Source organism: Patagioenas fasciata, chromosome Z (assembly GCF_037038585.1).
Source record: "Patagioenas fasciata isolate bPatFas1 chromosome Z, bPatFas1.hap1, whole genome shotgun sequence".
NCBI lineage: Eukaryota > Metazoa > Chordata > Aves > Columbiformes > Columbidae > Patagioenas > Patagioenas fasciata.
In genome coordinates, this window is record NC_092560.1 from 80,919,919 (window position 1) to 80,943,695 (window position 23,777).

General features: G+C 38.0%; 1 protein-coding gene across 2 annotated transcripts; it reads right to left on the reverse strand.

The window, feature by feature from the left end:
• Window positions 1–10,075: 10,075 nt before the first annotated feature.
• On the reverse strand, window positions 10,076–22,311 carry SYT4 (synaptotagmin 4). Of its 2 annotated transcripts, none has more exons than XM_065861258.2 (4): window positions 21,828–22,311; window positions 18,204–19,012; window positions 16,534–16,654; window positions 10,076–13,562 (listed from the first exon to the last, which is right to left on the reverse strand). In XM_065861258.2, exons 1-4 carry the CDS (start codon window positions 21,859–21,861, stop codon window positions 13,255–13,257), a joined length of 1,272 nt encoding a protein of 423 aa, XP_065717330.1. In that variant the 5' UTR covers window positions 21,862–22,311; the 3' UTR covers window positions 10,076–13,254. The 2 variants fall into 2 exon arrangements, with proteins under 2 accessions (XP_065717330.1, XP_065717329.1); XM_065861257.2 differs by having other exon boundaries at window positions 18,198–19,012; window positions 21,828–22,308.
• Between the last annotated feature and the right edge of the window lie 1,466 nt (window positions 22,312–23,777).

Sequence of the window (23,777 nt, forward strand, 5' to 3'; positions counted from 1 at the left end):
GCTTTTCCAATTGTCTTTTATAATGCTGTCCCTAATTCTTTTTTCAAAGACATCATTCTGGAAAATGGATGTAATATTTTTGTTAAATATTATCAATACATATTTTGTAAAATAACTAAAATATCAATTGTTATTTCCCATACTGAATTGCATCCAGTGTCTCTTTTATCTGTCTAGTAAATGAGAAAGAAGGTTCATCCAAGATGGAAAAGCAAAAAGATTTTGTCTTACTTTTCTGATGACAAGTACCCTAACTATTCTGTCTGATCTTGGTGACTGGATTATAGCCAAGTTCCTTCTCTGAGCAGGGGGTAAAGAATGAATGATCTCGTAAAGAGAACTTCATTTCCAAATTGGCATTGGCTTAGTCCCCTGTGATTACTGGGAACACTTCAAATGTGTAGAGACTCCTATAAATTCAGGCAGAAAGCCAGCAGAGGAAGTTGAGAAGTTTGTAAGTTTAATTTTAGTATTGTACTTGTGCTTAAGTGGTAATGAGCTACAGAGAGTAAGTGTATTAGGATCATTAATGCTTTCCATTTAAAGTTCGTAAAAATAGGAGGTTTTCTACACTCTTTGTCTCTAATGTCCAATAACTTTTAGGTTCACTGTTGACTAATACATTGTTCTTTCTAAAGATCTGTTCTGATTATATTAAGGGAAACCAGTATCCATATATTTATGGTAAATTTTGATGATGCTGTCTTTAATGAATAAGTGCTGATAATATTTAAAATTCACAGACAGACCAAAATAAAGCATTGTTTATAGTGTTTATATTGCTCTGTAGTGCACTTCCTTTATTTTATCCAACTCATGTTATCAAATGCGGCAGCCAAGAATGTCTGCATTTTCCTCTTGTACATTGTAACAAAATCAAAAATTTTGATGCAGCAATTCCAGAGTCCAGTGTTTTATCAGAAATAACAGTATAACTCCGTGTAAGTAATGTTTCTCTCTGGCAATGTATTCATAGCATACACTATATTGTTGAAGTGCAACACCTGAGAAAACAGACAGTAGACCTTCATTCTGAACTCTAAAAGGTAAAACATTCCTGACAATTCAAAAGCACCACCTGAAAAATTTGCAGCTATGTTTTCAGATATCCATCTGATATAGGTCTGCTCATTCCATTAATCTACTCCATGATATAGTGTTAGAAATGTGTGTGCATTTGTGCTATGCTATATGGAATAAAGTTGTGTAACAATTTCATGTTACCTGCTATCCAGCATTCCCTGAGGTTCTGAGTCCTATTTCATCACTCTGTTGTGGGGCTAAACACAGGGACACCATAACATCTCTTTGCTAAGCCACTGGGCTTCAAATTGCCAAGAGCCTCTGTTGAGGAACACCTGAAAATCTTGCACAACACTTTGTCTCAGCCCTCTTTGCTCCTTAGGGTAAAATAAGAGAACATTAGGTTTCTTAACCGCAACAGCAAAACAAGCTTGATTTCAAAGACACAAATCAATTGCAGTGTTCCAGCCCTGAACTCTGCAAGAGATCTCTGTATAGCCCCTAGGAAAAACATCCATCAGAAGAGTGGTTTGAAAAAGACTGGGCTGTAATCACCTTGAAAACTTTATTTTAACCAAAAATTCTCTGTTCCTGTTTTTAGGAGATACTGCATAATCACAGAACCATAGAATCACAGAATAGTTTGAACTGGAAGGGACCTTCAAAGCTCATATAGTTCAACCCCCTTTCTATGAGCAGGGACAGCTTCACCCAAATCAGATTGCTTAGAGCCTTGTCCAGCCTGGCCATAATGCCTCCAGATTTGGCGAATCCATCACTCTTCTAGACAACCTGTTCCAGTATTTTACCACCCACATTGTAAAAAATTTCTTCCTGTTGTCCAGCCTGAATCCTCCCCTTTTTAGTTTAAAACCATCATCCCTTGTCCTATTGTAACAGGTCATGTAAAAAGTCTGTCTCCATCTTTCTTCTAAGCTCTCTTTAAGTACTGAAAGGCTGCAATAAGGTCTCCCCAGAACCTTCTCTCCTCCAGGATTAAAAACTCCAACTCTCTCCGCATGTCCTCATAGGAGAGGTGTTCCAGCTGCTGATCATTTCTGTGGCTCCTCTGGCCCCTGTCCAACAAGTTCATGTCTTTCCTGTACTGAGGACCCAGAGCGGAATGCAGAACTGCAGGTGGGGTCTCACCAGAGTGGAGCAGAGGGGCAGAATCTTCTCCCTCAATCTACTGGCCATGCTCCTTTTGATGAAGCCTAAGACACGATCGGCTTTCTAGGCTGTAGGCACACATTGCCGGTTCACATCCAGTCCTTCATTCACCAGTACCACCAAACCTTTTTCCATATAGCTTTATATAACCGTTTCTCAAGATACCTCTCAGGGTCCTAATGGTGCTAGTAAGCCTCAGTGACCCTAACCAGCTTTTCCTGGGACTTTCACTTGCACAGACCCTTGGCTGACTGCCCTGGTTTTGTTAAAAACAAGACCAGTTTCTCTATCAGTGAATTTTCCTTTCAGATAAGTACCTTCTAAGTAACTGTACTTTTCTGATTTTTTTGCCTGCATGTTTTTCTTGGACGCTGTGCTTGGTGTAGATATAGCCAAGGTCAAGAATAATGGAATGCTGAAGAAGCCTCATGTTTAGATTTATTGCTATGACAGCCAAGAATTCCACACACATCATAATTGAGAGGGGCACATTTGAGGAGGGGCAAACAGAACAGGTGACTAAAGCTGACCAACGGAGTATTCCATCCCATAATTGTCATGCCCCCCTACATAAGAGGGTGATCACGAGGATCTAGCTTTCTTCAGTCATGGCCAGCATCTAAAGAGGAACCTCTCTACATACCTGTGATCTATAGGCCTCAGGCCCTGCATCCCTGAAATCCAGTTTCTGGCTGCTGTGAAGTCCCACCCATGACTTCTGGGTACTTGCCCTACAGCTACAGGAGCCAAGCCAGCTCCACACACCCAGCTCCACCACCACTGGAGTGATGTCAACTCCATATTGAGCATTCAAGATTGTTTTTGTATATTTTGTATGTATTGTCTGTTTATTAGTAACATTAGTAAACTCTTTAAAACCTTCCAACTTGAAGTCTAAGCTTCTCTTCCTTCCTTCTTATCTTCCCTGTTATCCTTCCAATCTAAAGGAGAGGGTGGAGGAAGGGTAGAGGGGGTAACAGAGAGTGTGTGCCATGGTTTATTGTTGTCTTGCCTTAAAACTTGACACTGACCTGAACTTCATCTACAGGTTTGCCTTGCTCAGTTGTGCAGGGACTGGGGCTTGTCCTCCTAATAGTCTTACCATCCTCAGATCCCAGCCTCCAAGGGCACAACTGGCTCTTGCTGTTCTCTGACAGTGTCTATGGACTAGAGAAAGCCATAGTGTTTCGGATCTTGATGATTTAGTTCAGAGCTAAAATACTATCTACTAGTGCCTTTCTCCTTTTTCTAAAAGGCAAGACAAACTAACCGGTCTTTAAACACAGGTGCTTAGGACAAGAATCTAGATCTAATTCTTGAACCTTAATTTCTATTCTATAAAAACACATGAACACACGAACAACATAGAATCACAGAATGTTAGGGATTGGAAGGGACCTTGAAAGATCATCTAGTGCAATCACCCTGCCAGAGCAGTAACACCCAGATGAGGTTAAACAGGAGGGCATCCAGGCGAGTTTTGAATGTCTCCAGAGTAGGAGACTCCACAACCTTCCTGGGCAGCCTGTTCCATTGTTCTGTCACCCTTACTGAGAAGAAGTTTCTTCTCAAATTTAAGTGGAACCTCTTGTGTTCCATTTTGAACCCATTACCCCTTGTCCTATCGTTGGTTGTCACCGAGAAGTGTCTGGCTCCATCCTCGTGACACTCACCCTTTATATAGTTATAAACATTTATGAGGTCACCCCTCAGTCTCCTCTTCTCCAAGCTAAAGAGACCCAGCTGCCTCAGCCTTTCCTTTTACCTGTTAATGTTAGAACTGCAGCTAAATAGTAAACCAGTGCCTATGCCTTGGCCTGAGGTTTAGCCAACTTAACAGGAAAACTTCTGAACATGATTTGAGAAATTGCTGAACACAACAATGTAGAAGATTAAAAAAGTGGCAGATATCCTTGTGAGGAAGGGCTGGACTTCAGCAGTGATTAAGTGGGAGTTATAGTCAGAAATAACTAAATTTCACACACAATTGAATAGAATCACTGGAGACTTCTGTGAGAGTAAAATTTTTCAGTGCCAGCTGTGTCCAAGGAAAAGTATCAGTAAAAGCATATGAGGATTATGGATACAAACTGGAACACAGGATGTTGCGCTTAAATCTGAGAGGAAACTTCTTCACAGTGAGGGTGACAGAACACTGCAACAGACTGCCCAGAGAGGTTGTGGAGTCTCCTACTCTGGAGACATTCATACCCGCCTGGACACATTCCTGTGTAACCTCATCTGGGTGTTCCTGCTCCGACAGGGGGATTAGACTGGATCATCTTTTGACGTCCCTTCCAATCTCTAACATTCTGTGATTCTGTGATACCTAGATAACTGTATCAGAAATTCCAAATTTGGCTATGTATGTAGCAAAACTATGACTACCAGAAATGGGGGCAGAAGGACTAACAGAGGTAGGTAGTCTATTTGGGTAAAGAATTAGCCAAAGAAGAGCATGTACCAAGGAAACAAAAAAAAGGGTTGAGAAACAGGAAAAAGCATACTAAGGTATACAGGCCTTACTCAGAAAGCCTGGAGCAGAGCTATAAACCAAACTTTTTCTGATGAAACTCCCCTCTTTGGTCTTCCTGACCAGGAATTAAAGCAAAGTTCTTTCCCTGGATAGTAGAGGAACACCTGAGGCAAATGGAGCTTCCTGGTATCGCCATATCAGCCCAGACCTGACAGCATCAACCTTGTCCCAAACATTTCCCAACATTAAAGCCTTGACAGTTCTTCAGGCAATTTTTATACACGTAAAGAAAAAAAACATGCAATACTCAACCCTTGAAGCCCCTGTTCAAAGCAAATTCAACAACAATCACACATAGGGAATTTAAAGCCAGAACAAATGCTCATTAACTAATGTCAATCAAAGCAGGCTAAGATAAGGGTGTATGACTTCCATTGAGGGAGCTGAGGGAGTAAGGGGGAAACAACAAACACAAATTTCTACAGGAGGCCAGCTACACTTTGCTTTTGCTTGTTTTGAAGAATTATCAGGCTTCTGCCTCTTTTCCTCTGCTGAAAACATTTTATTTGTGCACTTCCCTCACTCTGATTTAGTTACCTATAACTTTTACTGCTGCTTAATATAACTTCTGATTTTAGCCTAGGATAATTCTTTATTGTTATTTGCCTATTTATGATTCACAGCTATTTTCTTCTGCATATATATCCATTGCAGTATACAGCTCTGAGGGATTTATCTCAAGAAAATACAGTCCCAAGAGCTGCATTACAACCACGGATAACAATGAAAATAATAATTCATAACAAAGTTAGGAGCTACTATTGAGGTTGTTAAGCTTTATCCCATGCTACTGAAAGGAGAATTGAGGCTAGAATACTGTTTATTTGCCTCACAAATCAATGTACACAGGCACCTAAGATGCAGATATACAGAGGTTTCCCTGTCCATTTGTTAGTGTTCAACTAGAAACTTTCATTCACATAGTCCTAAGGGCAATCTGATTTGGAGGGTATTACTGAAATGTAATCAATACTGTTAGTGATGCTGTGAAATACTTCCTATTTCCATAAAATCAGTTGTGTTTTCAGAGCCATGTAAAATATTTACAGCATCTGTCAAAGAAAATTCATGATTATCCTTGTGATTGTCTTCAAGACTAAATTAAATCTTGCAGTCACCGTATCACAGCCTTGACTGGTTGGAAAAAAACAGTAACAGCAATAGTATTGCTTTAAAATGATGATTCTTCTCAAGCAATTTTAAAATAAAATAATCTTAAAATGCTTCCTCGTGTATGTTGACTTTCTGCATCTTGGATTTTGTGTTGTTGGTTGTTGTTTGGTTTGTTGTTGTTGTTGTTTGTTTGTTTGTTTGTTTGTTTTTGTTTTCTGTATTCAATTTTTTTGTTAGAACTAAAGCCTTTCATAATGCAGTATTTTGTTATTTGGAGGAAAGACAAGGATCTTTTTTCAACATTATCTTATATTGCAAACACAATAACACAGCACTCATCTTTCACCCAGAGGGACCTTAAATTCCTGTATCTTCCACTTACCCACAAACTCAATGCCAGATCATCCAATTACAAAAATACAAACCCACATCTTCTTACAGCTCAGTCACCTGAAAAAAACCCAAAACCTTTAGAGGCCACCCAAAGAAGAAGAAGAAGACTCAATAATGAATGAAACCTCCTTTGTCAAGACAACAGGAAGATGAACATTTTCCAGTCTGTCTCAACCTGTTCTTTGATGGCCTGAAAGCATTCTACTGTCAGAAAGATTCATAATAAGAGATCACACTGGATCTACATAATGAATGGCATTCTACTCTCAAAAGAGAAACAGGTCAACAGTTCTAGAAACTTTACAATACTTGAGAGCTCCATGACTGGGGCTGCTGCAGCTTCAGGTGCAGCAAGGGCAGGTGGTGGCTCACACCAGCACCTGGCCAGGTTTGTAGGCTTCTAAGATGGGATGTTGATGAGCTGGGGAGGTGGTGAGAGGCCCAGGAGCAGCAACACTTGGGGGTGGCTGAGGAAGGGCAGCTGTAGAGAAGTTCCTCATGGCACTTCATGGACCAAAGGCTGCAAAAAGAGAAACATCAATGATGTGGTTCAAATAGGTGAGTGGCTGCTGAGAGCTGGTGATCTCTGAGATTGCAGCAATAGCTCTGGGATCTGCTCCCAGTGCTGGAAGTCACCTTTGCATTTGAAATGCTGCCAAGGAAGTTTGGTACCTTACAGGTCAGGGTCAAGTGCACAGCAGCAGAAGGTGTCAAGGAGTCGCATCAGCAATTAGTATAGCATGCTGGGCTCAGACTCTGCAGGACTGGGTAGGGCTGTTGTGAGGTAATGTAACAATGGTCTCAGTACACAAAAGAACATGATTTTCAGCATCAATTTGTGCTAATTATCTTGGTCTAAATCCATACAGAGCTGGGGAGGAGTCTGGTATTTGTTGGAGGGTGGCTGAGTGGTGTAAGCTGAAAGTTTGGAACTTCTGTCAACAACCACAGGAGCGGGTGGCTCCGCATGCAACTTCAGAACAAGAAACTTGCCTGGATCACTGAGAATAAAACTCAGGGATATATCAGAGCCAGCTGAGTTCAAATCTTGTGTCTTCACAGAGTAGAAAAGGACTGTGATAATTACTGAAGACACCCTCCACCTGGGGATAGAGGCCTAATCTTCTGATCTGCCATGATGATATTTTGGGAGGCCTGGTGCTTTCCATGAGGCCAGGAGGCCACAAGGCTTGTGCAGTCCTTGGACTGTTACAACTTTTCCATGAGAGTACCAACAGTATTTCTGAGTAACATAAGTCATGCCAAGAGTAACTGCAGACCCCTAGGGGCAGGGGTGAGGCATGAGGGCCTAGGTAGTGTCTCTTTAGTCCTGCTTCTGAGACTGAAGGGCTTGAGCAAGAGTCAACTCATCCGACAGGACAAAGGCTGATTGTGTTACTAGTATTGTAATCAGGTATCTTCTCTGACCACAGGACATCCTCTGGTCGTGCACAAAGTACTTCAAACACACAATAGCAACACTATCATAATACAAACATAACATAGGAAATAAATAAACTCTTCCCTTTGATCTCCTTATTGTTTTTCATTTTTTCGTCTGCTACCACTGTAACAAATGCTCCAAAGCCTCTAGACCCAAAGTCACATTACCACAGCTTTTTAATGACGATAAGTAAAAAACATTATGGAGAAACCTGTGAGAACTCGGTAGAACTTTTTGGATAAAGGTAATTGTTCAGGAGCTATCAGCAAAGTAAAACAAGTAAGTGTCAGTATCGGTCACAGCAATTCTAAGAGTACCATGAATTGTTCAGCAGCTCCATGAGACCTTGTGAATTAGAGAGCACAGACAGAAGGTAGAAGCTTATGTGGAATATATTTCAATCGTGTTTGAGGAAGATAGATATTGTTCACTGTCATCCGTGTTAAGGTATTATTGTTGTGGGTGCAACATATTGCTATGCTGTATAAACAGAGGGCACTTACAGAATAGTGTTACACCTCAAGAATCACATCTCCTGCAAACAGGACAACATCTAAAAGGACTTCCTTGAGGCCTCAAAGGACTTGTCTGTTGCAACAATTTGAGATAAAAATAGTTATCAAGACATTAGCATTAAGAATTCCGCTGAGGCTCGGGAGCATTATATTTGGAAATCCTACTAACATTTTTGATCTCTGTCCTGAAGAAGGTCTGAAATATGACCTGTATGAGTCACCACTGTTTGAAGAGAACTGTACAAAGCATGTGTGCCAGTTTGACTGAAAATAAGTTAATTATCTTCATGCTGTTAGAAATCTTTCATACCTAGCACGGTCATTATTGGAGCTTAGTTTGAGAACAGGAGATAACACTTCAGCTAATGTTTTAAATTGCTCTGGTCTGAGAGCCAAGGACATTCTGAGTGCTCTGCCCACAGGTGTGAGCCAGCAAGGAAGGGGGATATAGATGGGACAGACCTTGACTGAAATCCAGACTGATCAATAAGAGTATTCCATCCCATTAGCATCACACTTCATATTTAAGGAGAGTAGGGATCTTCTGGTATCTCTCTGCCTTGCATTCTTATCTCTTCACTTTCAGAAACCTGTTCAGGGAAGTTCTGTTTGGGACATTCTTTACAGCAGCCTTTGCCATCCTGCTGTTTTGCAGTCTCCTGGGCCTTTTCTGCCTTTTTCTCTCTTTTCTCTCTCTGGGATTGGCTGTTGGGACCAGCGTGTTATTTCCTGGGACTGGCTGTTCAGTGTGGATAGAGTTTGTGAGAAATTGCATTTAGTATCTTATTTTATATCTATTTCTACGTTTTATATATCTATATATATATAGAGAGAGACACACATATATATGTATATGCACACATATATATATATTTACTAGCAGTGTGTTAGTATTTTGTTATTTTATTAAACTGTGTTTATCTCAGTCCAAGTTTCTCCCTTCCCTTTCAATTTATTCACTTATTGGCGAGGGGGTGAGGGGGAGGAGTGAACAAACAGCTGTTGTGGTTGTATTGCTAGTTTGGTTTAAGCCACGACAGCAGAGAAGGAAAAATAAGTGGCTGCATAGGATGGAAAAGAGCATTCTTTTACACTTGATCTCTGTCTCTTGGGGACAGAATTTCCAGGGAGAATATACCAGCTTATATCTATGAAGATGTTTCATTTAATGTATTTGTCTGGTAGATCCTATCATAGTTTTTATACATTGATTTATGTGACAAGGATCACAAATCACTTTCAGGTAATTAGTTCTAAGCTCACAACGGGAAACATAAAATGGCAATGTGTATCCCAGCTGCAACTGCCTTCTTCCTGACCTAGCTTACATTCTGTGCTGGTAAAATATTTGCGTATAAAATTTGAAGGAATATTTCCTCTACCTTAACTTCCAGACTCACCTGAGAAGCTGGTACCTGACATGACTTTCTTACATCAAAGAAAGCAAGAGTAATGTGACATGATTGTCCAAGGGATATTTTTTTTTCTTCTGGAAAAGGCATGGAATGTCACCAGTATTCCAATAGTATGTGACTTTTATTTTACTTCTTCCACCTAGTATGTTAGAATTCATTCTTGTTTACATCTGTATATGAGTCCCTGTAAGGCCTAAGTGGAGTTCAGATTTTCTGTTACGGGCCATGTCTCAGGCCCTAGCCTGAGTGTACAGTACAATTCAAGAGAAATGTAACTATGTAACAAGAATCTATTAATAAAGAACATGTGATATGTCCGGGTAGTATTTGTTGGAACAAATCTAATTCACTTCTGTGAAAAGAGGAAGACTTTTCAAGGTAAATGTGTTCTGATATAACCATGAGAAAGTAGCCCATGAATACAAATAATAGCACAATCTCTGGAACAGATACATTGGTTGGATAGTTGTTTTGGGATGTGATGAATGAAAGCAGCAGTTTATTCTTGTCTTACACACATGGCACAACATACAGAACCGGCACAAATAACTTACAAAATCTCATACACCATGCTTCCTCTCCAATAACTTCTATTAAGTTACAACACCATAACGAATCAGGTATTTAGTTACGACAGATCCCCAGACATGGATAGTCTCCCATTCAAGGAGTTATTATTTTTGTAAGCTACTTAGACAAACATCATTTTTTACATGTTTAATACAGTACAGTATCCTTAACAGAGTTCAAGATATTCACAATGAGAATTGAATACTTTATAAAACAGCAGAATTTCTCATCTCAGTACAGGTCTACATTCAGTCCTGCCTTGTCTGGCTTACAGATGTGTCACGAGTTGTCTTTACTCAACTTTCCAAGCTAAACATTGCTTTAAATGAAACACAAAATTTTATTTACAGATTTTTTAGATTTAATAAAAATGGTTTTGCTTCCCTTTCTTATTCATACTACTTATCCCCAACAACTACCATTTAGCTGGTAGAAATATTAACCCTCAAGCTGCTATAGAAACTTAAAAAATAATATTGAAGATGACTTGTTGGATGCAAAATGAAAGATGGTCACAGTCCATCATCAATTCAAAAAGGTGTCACCTGATTTTTAGAGATAATATACTATTTACGAGCTAATATACAAAACCTCTTCTTTTTTTTTTTTTTTTTCTTTTTAAATTGCAACCTGTCCCACTCTCTTTCATGCAATCATTGTCAGTATAAAGTTCTTTCCTTACTGGACATTGTAATAACTCTAGTTGTGTGGTACTGATTTAAACTCTCCATGTCTGCATTAGATCAAACAGTGTCTCTCCTTTTCCATGGTCCTATTGACATTGCTGAGCTGACTGACAAGAAGAGTTTTGCTCTGTGATTGCACTTCAAATTCCATTGAAGCCTATGGACATCTTTCTTTGTATTGGTGGCTCTGAATTAGCTCTGCTTGAATGTGGCTGGCAAACTTCAGCCCTTAAGTAGTTATCCAGCTTTCTAAAGAAATAAGAAAAAAAGATTCCTCTCCTGGATACATACAATACGCATGTTTTTTTACATTGAGCATTATCATAAAAAGCACGTTTATGTAGTTTTGAAAATGTATTTTTACAGAAATCTATAAACACTGTTATATCAAACACATTCTCAAAAACTGGAGAAAATAGCGACACAAAACCTGGAAGAGCCTCAACAGAATTCTTCCAGTACTATTTGTCTACTTGCATATTTAATATTTCAGTGTCCTTTACTGCAAACATAATTTGGCCATATGAGAACAAGTAAAGTCGACACCAAATCCCCAAAAGTTTTCAATAGGACCTGGTTATGTTGTTTAACTAAATTAATTTGATAGCCTATGTGTGGTTTTTTACCTGGCATGCCCATTCTGATACCTTTACTCTCATTGAGCAATACTTTAACTCCCGAATAGTCTCATTTACTTCAGTGGGATTAAACATGACAAAATGACATACACAAAAATACTGAAAAAGGTTTCCCACTTTTTAAATCCTTCTGATGTCAACAACTAACATCATTATATTCTTTATACATATGGTAATTGAAAATGATATAGGAGTAATATTTAAAAACAAACAAACAAACAAATCTGTGTCAGAAATCAGGGTACAAACTTTAGGAAATAATCTGCTTGTAATTGTGCTATAGTTCTGACAGCCTAAAATCTATCTGGTGTGACCAAGAGTAAATTTCACATGTCTAAATGCTTTATGTATATACTTGTTTATATTACACTTGATAATCCCCCAGCCTGGTACAGTTTAAGTTTAGACATATATATGTCACACTAACATGAAATCATGGTGTTATTTTCCCCTACCACCACCAATTTTCAGTACAATGAGTAATGGAAAATAATGCGTATAATCTTAGTGAAATTCTTTTTCAAGTAATTTTTCAAACATCGTATTGGACAAATTATAATGTGAGCTTGGTTTCTTATCCTGCAAAAGTTTAGAAATGCATTAATCTTTGTATGTTGCGAGCAGTTCCACTGACCTTAATGGCATTAGTCACAGTTCAGGAAGTTAAACAGCAGAATAAGGTTGCGTTTTCTCACTACTTTGTTTGTTCTTTAATGAAACAAAAGAAGAAACAGATTTTTTTTTAACCATTATTGAATGGCTTAAAATACAATTGGTGTAAGGTCGTGGATGTTGCCTCACCTCAACAGAAATGGTTTCTCATGGCTTGAAATGCTTAAAGTGTAATTCTTGCGATGGAAAAAATCAAACACAACCCATATCTGATCGCAAATTCTAGCTATATTGTAACATGTGCAGTCATCCATAAAGGAGCCCTTTTAACAAAATAATGTATGTTAACTTGCTTAATGATTTGTAGAATGTATATATTTTGATCACTGTAATAAAACAAGTTATTAAAAAACAAGTTATTAAAAAAAATCCAAGTGTAAATAATTGTACAGTATTTCCACAGATAAAACAACTAGTTGCACATGATGTGATATGTAAAGCAAATAGCTGAAAATTTCTTCAGTCTTTGGAATGATCAAAGTATAAGTGAGGAAAACTTACAAATAATGATTGAATTTTCATAAAAGAAGGTTTTTGATTGAGAAGTAAAAGGAACTCCCTTCCTACTGGCCCTACCCTCATTCCATGGCTTTTATAGACTCAGCCCCTTCCCCCAGGAAGTCACAGGTGGGATTTTTTCAGATCTAACAACATATTTTAATGAGGTTACCTTCTTCTGTGTAACAGTACTAATAAGGTTTCCAGTGACTTTTTCATGAAACATAGTTCATTTTTTTGAAGTTTGTACTGCTTTAGTAGTTTCAGACTATTTAAACTTCAGAAGAATAAGAATCTGATCTGATTTTTTTAAAGTCTAATGAAATATAAATAATTTTATTTGTTCTGAAAATTTAGTTACCTTCTGTTCTGATAATTCAATCCAGTTTTTACTCACTCACCCCCCCCAAAAAAAAAAAAACAAAAAAAAAAACCAAACAAACAAATAAACAAAACCAAAACAAAACCAAAACAAAAGTATTGTAGTTACAAGCCTGCAATTATACACAGCAAAGAAAGAAAACTGCTTCTTGCCTGTGGGAACAGGTATAGTTTTTCAAGTTCCAACCCTCTCTAAGCTGCTAACCATCACACAACATATGCCATTTGGCAATTTGTCTCCTAGGATATTCACAGATTTCTTTCCAGTGCTCTCCACCTGTTCCTTCTGCTGATGATCCCAAGATTAACCGGCCAATGACCTCATTCCTTGACCCCCTATCTGAATCTAAAACCAAAAATTCAATGCTGATATCATCAAGGCCCTCACAAGGAATATCAAAGACAAATAATTCATTGAACACTGCATTGGGGGTGCATTTCTTCACATGTGTTTTCTTTTTAGAAATTCTCTTCTTAGCATGATACAGATTCACTTTGACATAAGGGTCTGCAATGAAAAGAGAGAGCACAGATCAGCTTTTCAGCAGTGTCATTTAGAAATTCCTTGATCTAGTTAAAGGTAAATTTTATCACTCACCCACATAATTACAGCACAATGATGTTATTTTTCAAGTTATTAAACATGATTAATCTCATCCACTTTTTGTGTTTACATTTGAATTAGTCCCTTCAAACTCCTTTCATGGTCACTGAAGGTGTAACCAAAATACGCAGTGAAGTTTGGGGCATAATTCATCTGACCAAATACAGGAGTTTCCTTCATGAGGTAAATCCTGCACTGTACTCCATTAACCCTAATAACATCTTTACTACACACAAAGGTGGTGTTCAAATACACAAAATTATAATGGATTCTGATAAAAATGTATCACTACGTATGTGTAACCAGAAATCTACTTTTTATACACTCTACCTGTAGGAGATAATAATTGCTGTTAATAAGGCTGATGCAAAGAAAAGCTTCAGAAAGGAAGGAAGCAGCTCATGTTGACAGAATGGATGAATGGATGCAATCTATGTCTGTTGTTGTCACATTAAAGTCAATTAGCTTCATTATATTTCTTCCATCAATTTTTATTGAACAAATGTAGCACCAAATTTAGACATAAGTGTAAGTTTGCTGTTAGGATATATACTTGACTTCATGTCTCTTCCATAATACTACTGAAGAAGGGAAGGGAAAATGTCCATATTTGTAACTGTCAACCAACTTTGCATGTTTGCATTCCTCATAATTATTTAAATGTTGCAAGGTTCTTTTACTATTGTCTTCAACAATAGCTGTATTTCTTCCTTCAAAGGAATTCTAGAAAATGCTTTAAAATAATTCCTTCCAAGTACCTTGGCATTTATTTCAGTGCAAATGTGGGCCTCTTTTCAAATTCTAATGGAGTAAAGATGAAGTACAAATCTGTTTCTACTGAACCCGGTTGAACAAGGTAGTCTATGTAAACCATCAGCTCACAAATATCAAGAATAATTGATTTTTTTTTTTTTTTTAAAGTAAAATTAAAATGGAACCATATTTAGAAATGCTATGGCAAAGTTATCAAACTTAAATGATCAGATGATTAAAAGGTTTTTGTTTCCTTGAACCAACAATAGTTTAACAGAAGTAAGGAGTGATAGAATATATCTATCACTTTTGTATTCTATCACCATAATAAACATTTTAAAAATAAGGTTTAATGTAATTTAAATGTTCATTGTCTTCAAAATGAATATATGCCACTGAGCATTAAAAAATGTCAAAATCAATATCCATCAGTGGATTTTTGCTGTTGTTCATTTCTGCTTAAAGGACGTTTTCTGACTGTCATTTCTGGTCATCTGGCTAAATAAGGCTAGAATGTTCTGTTTGATTTTATTAGGTCTGTTAGGAGACCTCAAGAGCAGGGATCAAGGAGACCAAGGAGGTTGTGGGAATAGAATAGCTTCTCAGTAAAAATTTCACATCTTCCCAAGGAGAATGAGTTATGCAGTTGTGTAGTTGACCCCATGGAAACACCATTTAATACTCGTCCTTGTTCAAGATGTATGTTGGACTGAGGGGAAGGTCACAGAACAAGTAAGGACTGTCATGAGTACAGTATCTTTCTGACACCCAAATATCTGTTGGACCTGGCCTTGCTGATGAACAGCAAATAATGAAGAACTGTCTGAATGAACTAGATGTCCAGGTGTAGCATGACTGCCTGTATCTCTCAGAAATAACAAACAGAATTTATAGCTTTACTCAGAAGATGTAAACAAATGTGTAGTTTGAATGTGCTGTAGGGTCCAAGTGACTGATGAGACTAGGAGGGCTTTTGTTTTCAAGTTATTTTCCCACTGAATTAACTCAGCCAGACTTGGTCTGTTGAGATCAGCTTGCTGCCATGATGTCTTCATGAAATCGCTGGTATCTGCTGTAACTTTGGGGTTGCTTATGAAAAGTATATATGATCTCTCATTGTGGAGTAAAATATTGGGCTGCACTTGTATGTTTTATCCTTGTCATACGTGAACAAAATTGATATCAGGAAGATTTCAATGAAACATCTCCATGTTAATTGGATTTATCTATAGCTTTGTTTTATCGGATCCCAGTATTTCTTGGTATGAAAAGTAGAAAGACTGTAGTATTGGCTGTAGTAATTATGATTCAGTTCCCAAAACTACTTTCTTTTCTGCTTCTTTCAAAAAAGTCCTCTAAAATGGAAGAATATCAGCCCTATAGAGTCAAGAATGAGATGTGCTACTTATATTGTCCTTTGTTGTCTTATCCCTAGTATATTGGACATTAATTTTCATTCTGTTATTATGTTACCTAGAATTAATATGCAGTACTAGCGTTGATTTCAAAGAAGGTTCCACTGAATGTAAAACAGCACAAGACCAGGAGAAGGGAGTCCAAAACCTGTTCCTTCTTAGTGCACCCCAAGCACAGCTCATGATAAAGCTGTGTGTTGTGTTACAGCCTGTTTCCAGAACTGGCAAAGTTCACCTTTTCACCTTGCCAAAGAAACTTTAGTACTCAGTGGTCCAAGTTCAGCAAATGTGTAACTGATGACTTTTCTTGGTGTTAAGCTGAAATAAACCATATGATGTTCTCACTCAGTACTTATCTTCCACAAATAAACTTATTTTTGTCATAAACAAGAGATTTTATTATCTACAAACAACATCTCATACTTATGGCAGATGGTCTCTGTTCAAGATAATCACAAAACTCCTTGGTTTCCACTGTTAACAGATGTAGTGGATTTTTTACATGATTGAAGAACAAATTTGTAAAATACATACCCTGTAAAAAAAAAATAATTGACCTAGACATTAATAAAATGAATAGGCTACAAATAGTAGACACATCATTTCTGCATTTATGGGCTACTTTTATTCTTTGAAATGCACATTTTAGCTGTCTTCTGTCTGTTTGTTTTATAATCTTAGGGCATATTCATCAGTAAAACCATTACCTGATAATCCTGACACATCAGATTTAGGTAGATGCCTGGCTTTTAAAACAACCACAGTGAGCGTGTTTGTTGTAGATTGATAACAGAGAGAAATCAGTAATTCTCCACGTCCAGATGATTTCTGAGGAAATAAATGGAAAAAAAAAAAAAAAATAAGCTACTTATAAACAATTATATTGGCCAAACTTTAAACCAAAATTAAGAAGATTTATGAGCTGTCACATAGCTGTATGTTTTGAAATGGTGTAAAACGGTACAGCTTATGGAGCTATACTGCTTTACATAGCAAATATAATTCCTTCTACAGTAGTTATATAGCTCTTCTTTTGATTGGTTACTAGATTTAACAGGAATAAATAATAAGTAACTGAAAATATAGGTTGACATGACATCACTAACTTCAGAGATTAGAAATGAAATCCTGCATCTTGAGAAAAAAGTCTTGGTGAACAGAAAAGATCTTAAGCAAAACTACATTCTGTAAAGACATTTTGGAAAAAAAAAAAAAAGTCTAATAATGTTTAAAATAAATCTTCAATAAATAGTTTTTAAGCAGGAAGGATTCAAACAGTTAGTGAAATCTCATTTCTGATCCTTTCTAAAGTAGTATCATATACATGAAATTAATATGAGATCAAAGACTTTTTCTATGATTATTAGATTTGAATTTGCAGGAAGAGTTTATTTCACAGAAAGGAAGAAGGCAAGGGAAACAAGCAAAAATAATGCCTTATATACCAGAAAACCCAATAAGTTATCAACAAAATAACAGTGACATAGTTATAGTTGTAAGATAACAATAGAACTGCAAAATAACAGTATTAGTTGTAGGTATGTTGTCTGGTAGACATTTATTAGATTTGGCAGCAGGCTTGCTCTTTGAAAACAATCACATTCCACGTCTTTAGTAGAGATAAAGAGATGTGTGTGTGTCGCATGTGCATTTCTGTGTTTCAGCCGTGATGGTTGCAAATTATCTTTATGTTCTGAAATGAGACATCATGTTATGAAATATTTTTATCCCAGTGAAGTCAGTATGTTTTGCCATTAACTTCAGTAAGTCTTTGGCTTTTCCCTTGTGTCTTACTATCCTTAGTAGAGCTGCAATCTGTGTCACAATTCTTGGTGGAGAATGTAGTAACAGCACTGAAGTGAACGAATACACTATGGCATCAACAATAAGGTCTATAACAGGTTCCAATTTCCCAAATAAAGACTACCTTCATTCTTTAAGAATCTGATATAAAACCCATGTAGTTGAATTGAAAGATTTACATTGACCTCAAAAATCTTTAAGAAATAATTATTTCAAACAGGAAATGGGAGGGAGGAGAAGAGGAACAACATATAAGTCTTTGCAATCTTTCCTTTTAGAGAAAATTAATGGGGATTGAGGCCTCTTGACCTAACATAAATGGGTCCACTCAAATCTGCTGGACCAGCCGAATAAGCAAGCAGAGTTTAGGACATTAGCAATTTCTCACAACATGCTCATTGTAATGTTCTTTTATTACATTTGTGTAATCGCTTCCTCATACTTCCATTACGAAAGCACCTTAATGACTTGCATGATGAGCAACTTTCCAACATGATAACAGCATTACACAAGAATAATAACTAATGCTACCACAACACTTTTAAAGTTTAAATAAAAAATAAGTTACCCTAACATTTCTTTTGATGATCTCCCGGTCCATTAGTAGCTTTCCTTCTGACAATTCAATTCCTGCGAGGGGAATGAGGACTTCTCCAATGATGTCATCTCTGGAAAACCTGTCAAAGCTCAAGATCATAAAGTGAAGTGTTAAGTCTTGAATTTGGCTATAGGGGATCCCATAAAACGTGAAGGTCTCATCGAAAGCTGGATCTAAGGTTTTTCTCAGCACTCTGGTTTTCACCTTGTGCTTTTTCTCAGGCAGGATTGTCATTTTAATGTAGGGATCAGAAGTCATTGACTGTTCATCCATTGCTGGCAGCCCACGTGCTTCTTTGATGTTCACTACAAATGCCTTTTTCTCAAAGTTGTACTCTAAGGAGAAAAAGAGAGTTCCTAGCTTGTCTTGTTTTTCTTCAGATGACAGGGAAGTGACGGATTTTAAACTATCAGGGGATACTGAATCTTTCTTCCTTTCTGTAAAGTGCTTAGGAGACGAATTTTGAAGATCTGGAGAGCTCTGGATTTTAGAGGTTGTTTTGGGGAAGTTGCCATTTAAATCTCTCTTCTCCAGATCAAGATGGAGAGAATTCTTTGGCATTGCTGATTTATTCTTTGCTTCACTTTTTTCATCTGCTCCAAACTTCTTCTTACTGTTGAGATTCTCAGGGTAAATATCAACCCCCTTCAGAACATGGACGAACTTATATGGAGGGGTCTTATTGGATTTGGAAGATTTACGTTGGCAGCAGATCCAAGCAAAAAGAGAGACAGAGAAGACAAGGCCAAATGCACTAAAAATCCCAACCACTGTAGGAATTTCATCTGCAAATCAAATAAATAGCAACAAGCACATAAGCAGCAGTGCCTTGGACTCTGTGTGATATTTAATAAAGTAAAAATTTAGTAAAGGAAACCAATACAAGATAGTAATAGCAGCAGAATCAACAAACTGAAAGTGCTTTGCATTGTACATATTGCTCGCCACCTGCAGGCATACTAAGAAATGCTTACCATGTTAGTATTTTTCCATACAAAGAGTGTTCGGTAGGAAAATACTATTCCCATCCTAATAGTAATAACCATTAGTAATTGCTTGACTATCTCATTCCTCTCTCTGTAGTTTCTGAGTTTATATGTCTGTGAGTAATACTGGCTCTCAAAAGGTTTCAGCTTTGAGTTTATGATGTTTTGTTGTTAGATAAAACAGGTTCTGAATTATACATTATTTACAGATACATCATCTGCTTTTCAAACTGTTTCAGGAATACTTTGTACCCTCAATTAAATCGTATTTTATGGTCTGTTCCCATAGTTGCCTGAAGGTATCTCTTGAAAGAACTGAGTTTAATTGGAGGTTATAACACTCAACTGTTTCAATGAGATTTTCAGTAGTTTGCAAGAGGAAGTCTATGAAGAAAATTTAGAATAATTATATGCCCAGTGTATTTTCCAGGTGGATGTGACATTAGGTAGTCACATCTGAGTCCAAAGCTGAAAACACAATAAGGTGTGTCATTGATAAGCATTATGCTTTGCATTTAAGACACTGTGAATCAAAGCTACAGAGAGTTTACAGGAAGGGTTGCTGCTTTTTAGGAGTACATAAGAAAAATGTTAAAATGTGATTGTCTTCTACCTCAACATGAATTCTATACTTCAACTAAATAAATAGAAAATGAAGTGTTATATCCTCAATTGTTATGTGGATACACTAGTTACATATAAAGTATCATTAGCCCTTCAAAGTATACATAAAAGGGGCAAATGAGCACAACTAGTTGGAAATCCAATTTTATCCATAAGTAACATTACCAAATGAGTTTAAACCTCCCATAATATAAGAAACAGAACTTAATCTTTATTGCCTGCAACGGCAGAAGACGAGTAGGATATCAATGGATGCCATTGTGTATGAATAAAGACAATTGTGTAACAGTTCTGATTCTCTCACAAATGATTATCACATCATTCTGTTTGAGAAAAATAAACCTATCTCCCTCTATGTATTACTAAATCAGCTTCCTGCAGGTAAATGCTGGGCAGATAGACATGTTGATTTTTAAGTAGATGATTAAAAAAAATGCACAATGCTATCAGAGCAAAGTAGGACATAATGTTCCAGCACTGAAATAATCAAGCCTGGATATTAATTTCTTCTGACAGTATTCATGTCACTTTTCCTTTGTCTACAAGCTGTAACAATCTATGTACTTAGTTGTAAGAACTTAATGAAATGACTGAAATTTATATACATAACTAAAAAATATTTTTTTTCTAAGTTAAGCCCATGATTCTGAGTTCAAGAATTCCCTAGGCTGCAGAAATTTAAAGATACATGGTACAAAGATATAAAAGGAAGAAGTGGTTGAAAACTTATCAGAATACTTTAATAGCTTTTAAGAATTATTTTCATGTCTACAATAATTTGTTATGAGATGACAGACTTTTTATAGTAATGAACATTATGCTGTATTTTAATTCTACAACTACTGAAAGCAGTGGTAGAATCCATTTGGTATTTAAAATATTAAGTATCTTTCCTAAAAAAGTAACTAGATAAACATGATGTCATAAGTGTGGTTAGAAACATCAAGTGGGTGGGGCAGGAAAGAAGATGAAATGGTAACTAAAATGGTTTTATGTTTACAACCAATTATGTTGTAACCTGAATTTCTTGCTGTTATCATAATGTAAATCAATTGGTTAACATCCAACGTGGTATATAAATAGGAAACATCCCTTATTAATTCTGGGAGAAGTTATTATTTCAGTTGCGTGTTATAAATCTAGAGTCACTTCATTGAAGTCAGTAAAATGATCCTTGAATTAAACCACTTCTAAAGCAAACATAATCTAGGGTAGAGTCAATATTTGTAAAGCAGAGTTCAGAAATATTTCTATTTACTACTTTTTTGAATAAAACTATTTACATAGTGCTTGTTTACGACTGTTTCTGAAACTTCCAATATCACAGTTAATCAACCTATATCCATTGCATAGAAATGACAAAACTGAAAAGTTCATTATTATCATTGCTATTCTCAATGAACCCAGACAGATCAAGATGCAGCTGTTATGGTAAAAACACTGGGATCTTGTATTTCCACCTTCCTGGCAATATCCTTTACAAGACTAGTTTTCACTTAAAGTTACCTTGACAAGTCTTTCTCTACAGCAGGAAAAAGTGAATTATAATTATTTCAATAATGGTTTGAATAAATATTTTCTCTGTGGCACAGGATGCATTTACATCATTTAACTCTGAAGCCACACTACTTTAACCAAGACAGAGAAAACACCCTCAAACCTCTGTCATTCGAAAATGCACCCACACAAAGCTCTCCATCTCTCCTGTTGCTTTACCGAATTGGGGTCAGGGTATAGGGGAGTGGGGAGGGGCGAGAGAGTTAGAGAGGAAGAAAGAGAGAGAAAAGAAAGAAAGCAAATTCACACAACTTCTGAGATCAAAGAGAACTGTGGCGGGGTGGGGGGGGGGGCGGGAATCAGCTTCCTCCCAACAAGCTGCATGCCGACAGGCGCAGGGTGGCTCAGTAGACGCTGCCTACCTGCACCTCTCCCGGGGAGGGGAGCAGCCCCCAGCCCCTCGGGTGGGGATTTGGAGCAGGGATGCACTTACCGAACTGCTGCCGGCTGGCCGCGATCGGAGCCATGTTGGCGGTGTGCGCTGTCCGCGGTGCTGGAGCCGCTGTCCGCGGTGCTGGAGCCGCTGTCCGCGGTGCTTGAGCCGCGGTCCGGGGAGCGGGAGCCACCTCCCCGGGTGACAAGAGACCTGCCCGGGGAGCCGAACGCTCTGTCCTGCTGTCCCTCGGCTCTCCGCTCTCACACTGCCTGGGCAACCGGCTTTTCCAGCGTTTTTATTTTTGTTATTTTTTTTTTTCTTGTTTAAAGAAAACAACTGAAAAAAAAAAAAAAAACAGAGACACAAGCAGTGGGGAACTAGAGGAGACAGCTGCAAGGGGTCTAAATGAAATGGGGGAGGGTAAGCTTCAGTCCTCCCCTTTGCACACTGATTTGCAACCCCCTTCCTGTTTTGGCTCTTCTGAGTAGCTCTGCTCTGAGACTGAAGACGTGGTTGAAACCCAAATTGACGCAATCCTGACGCTACAGGGCTGAAATCAGCATCTTTCCCACCTCCCATCCCCCCTCCCGAACCACCACACCCTCCCTCCCTCTTTCTCTCTCTCTCCCTCCGCCCCCTCTATCCACCCCTCTCCTCCCCGCCCCCCCCTCTTCCCCAATCTTCTTTCTGGGAATTGAACACGCACTCATTGATTATTTTAACTGCCCTGCTGCAGGTTATGAGCTCCCATCCTCCATCGGCCACAGACAGTGAAATGCTAATGTCTGCGATTCAGTGCATCTGGTGTAATACACGGGTGTGTCTGTTTTACTGGGATAAGATTTATTTATTTGCTTATTAATTATCATCTGGAGAGGCTACAAGATCGTGAAGGAAATGCCAACTCAGATGGTCCAGTCACCCTGGCTCCAACTGCAAGGCACATATTTCTCCTATGACTGATGTGATACATTTACTGGATTTGCATCTTGAAAACTCCTGGTGTGCCTTCTCCCTGTCCCCTATCCCTGTTTCTGCCCATCACCCACCCCCACAAAAACCTTCCGGCCCCACTTCATAACCATATCTCTCTTCTCCTCTTGACCTTCCTACAGGTCTAAGAAAGAGGTGGATCTACCTAGGTATTTCTGGATTTAACTATGTTTGGACATTTGTCTCCAAGTTTGGACTGAGAACATGGAGTGGGGAGGTTGGTAGGCAGGGGAATGGAAGGAAACAAAACAAGAAAGAAGGACTGCCTGTAAATAGATCTGTTACAGCATACAATAGCCAAAGCTAAATCCTGATGCAACAGAGTTGCAAAAGCCAACACCTGGCATCTGACTCTTCCTGGATTCAGAAGGAATCATAGCAGCCAAATTTGGAGCTCTACTGCTAATTCTGCTGCATAAATGGGAAACAGGTGTTGTTGCTCTTCTAAATAACTAAATCCAGATGCAGGCATAATTTGGCACGATTTTGCTCCATGATAGGCCACTTAGAAACTAGTAAGTCTTGACCCATTTTGAAACATGCTCTTTCTTCACAGTGAAGTCAGAAGAGGTCCTTGAATTTCAGAAAAATTCAAATATGAAGGCCAAGGAATGATGGCAAGCTAGTGTCAAAACACAGCTGAATGAAGTGCCTGGGTTATCCTGAGAGTTGAAAACCTACTGGTTAATATAATTTATGCTTATTTGTTTCTGTGTGTCTTCATCAACTTGGCCTTAGTATGGACCTACACAGCTCTTCCAGGAGCAGCCATATCCACCAGCCCAAACTTCATTACATCCCATCACATTTGGAAAAGCACAGAGAACATCATACCACCACTGTTACTCTTATCAAACACCTGTACTATAAAGAACTGCAGAAACTTTTTCAGTTCTTGTTTGTGTTTTGGGAACAGAGTTTGATTTGAGATATTTGGATTCACATGATAGCGCAAATCCAAGCAAATCTGGTTCAGTGTCTCATCTTTCTGGAAGTCCTCTGTCTCTTCAACCC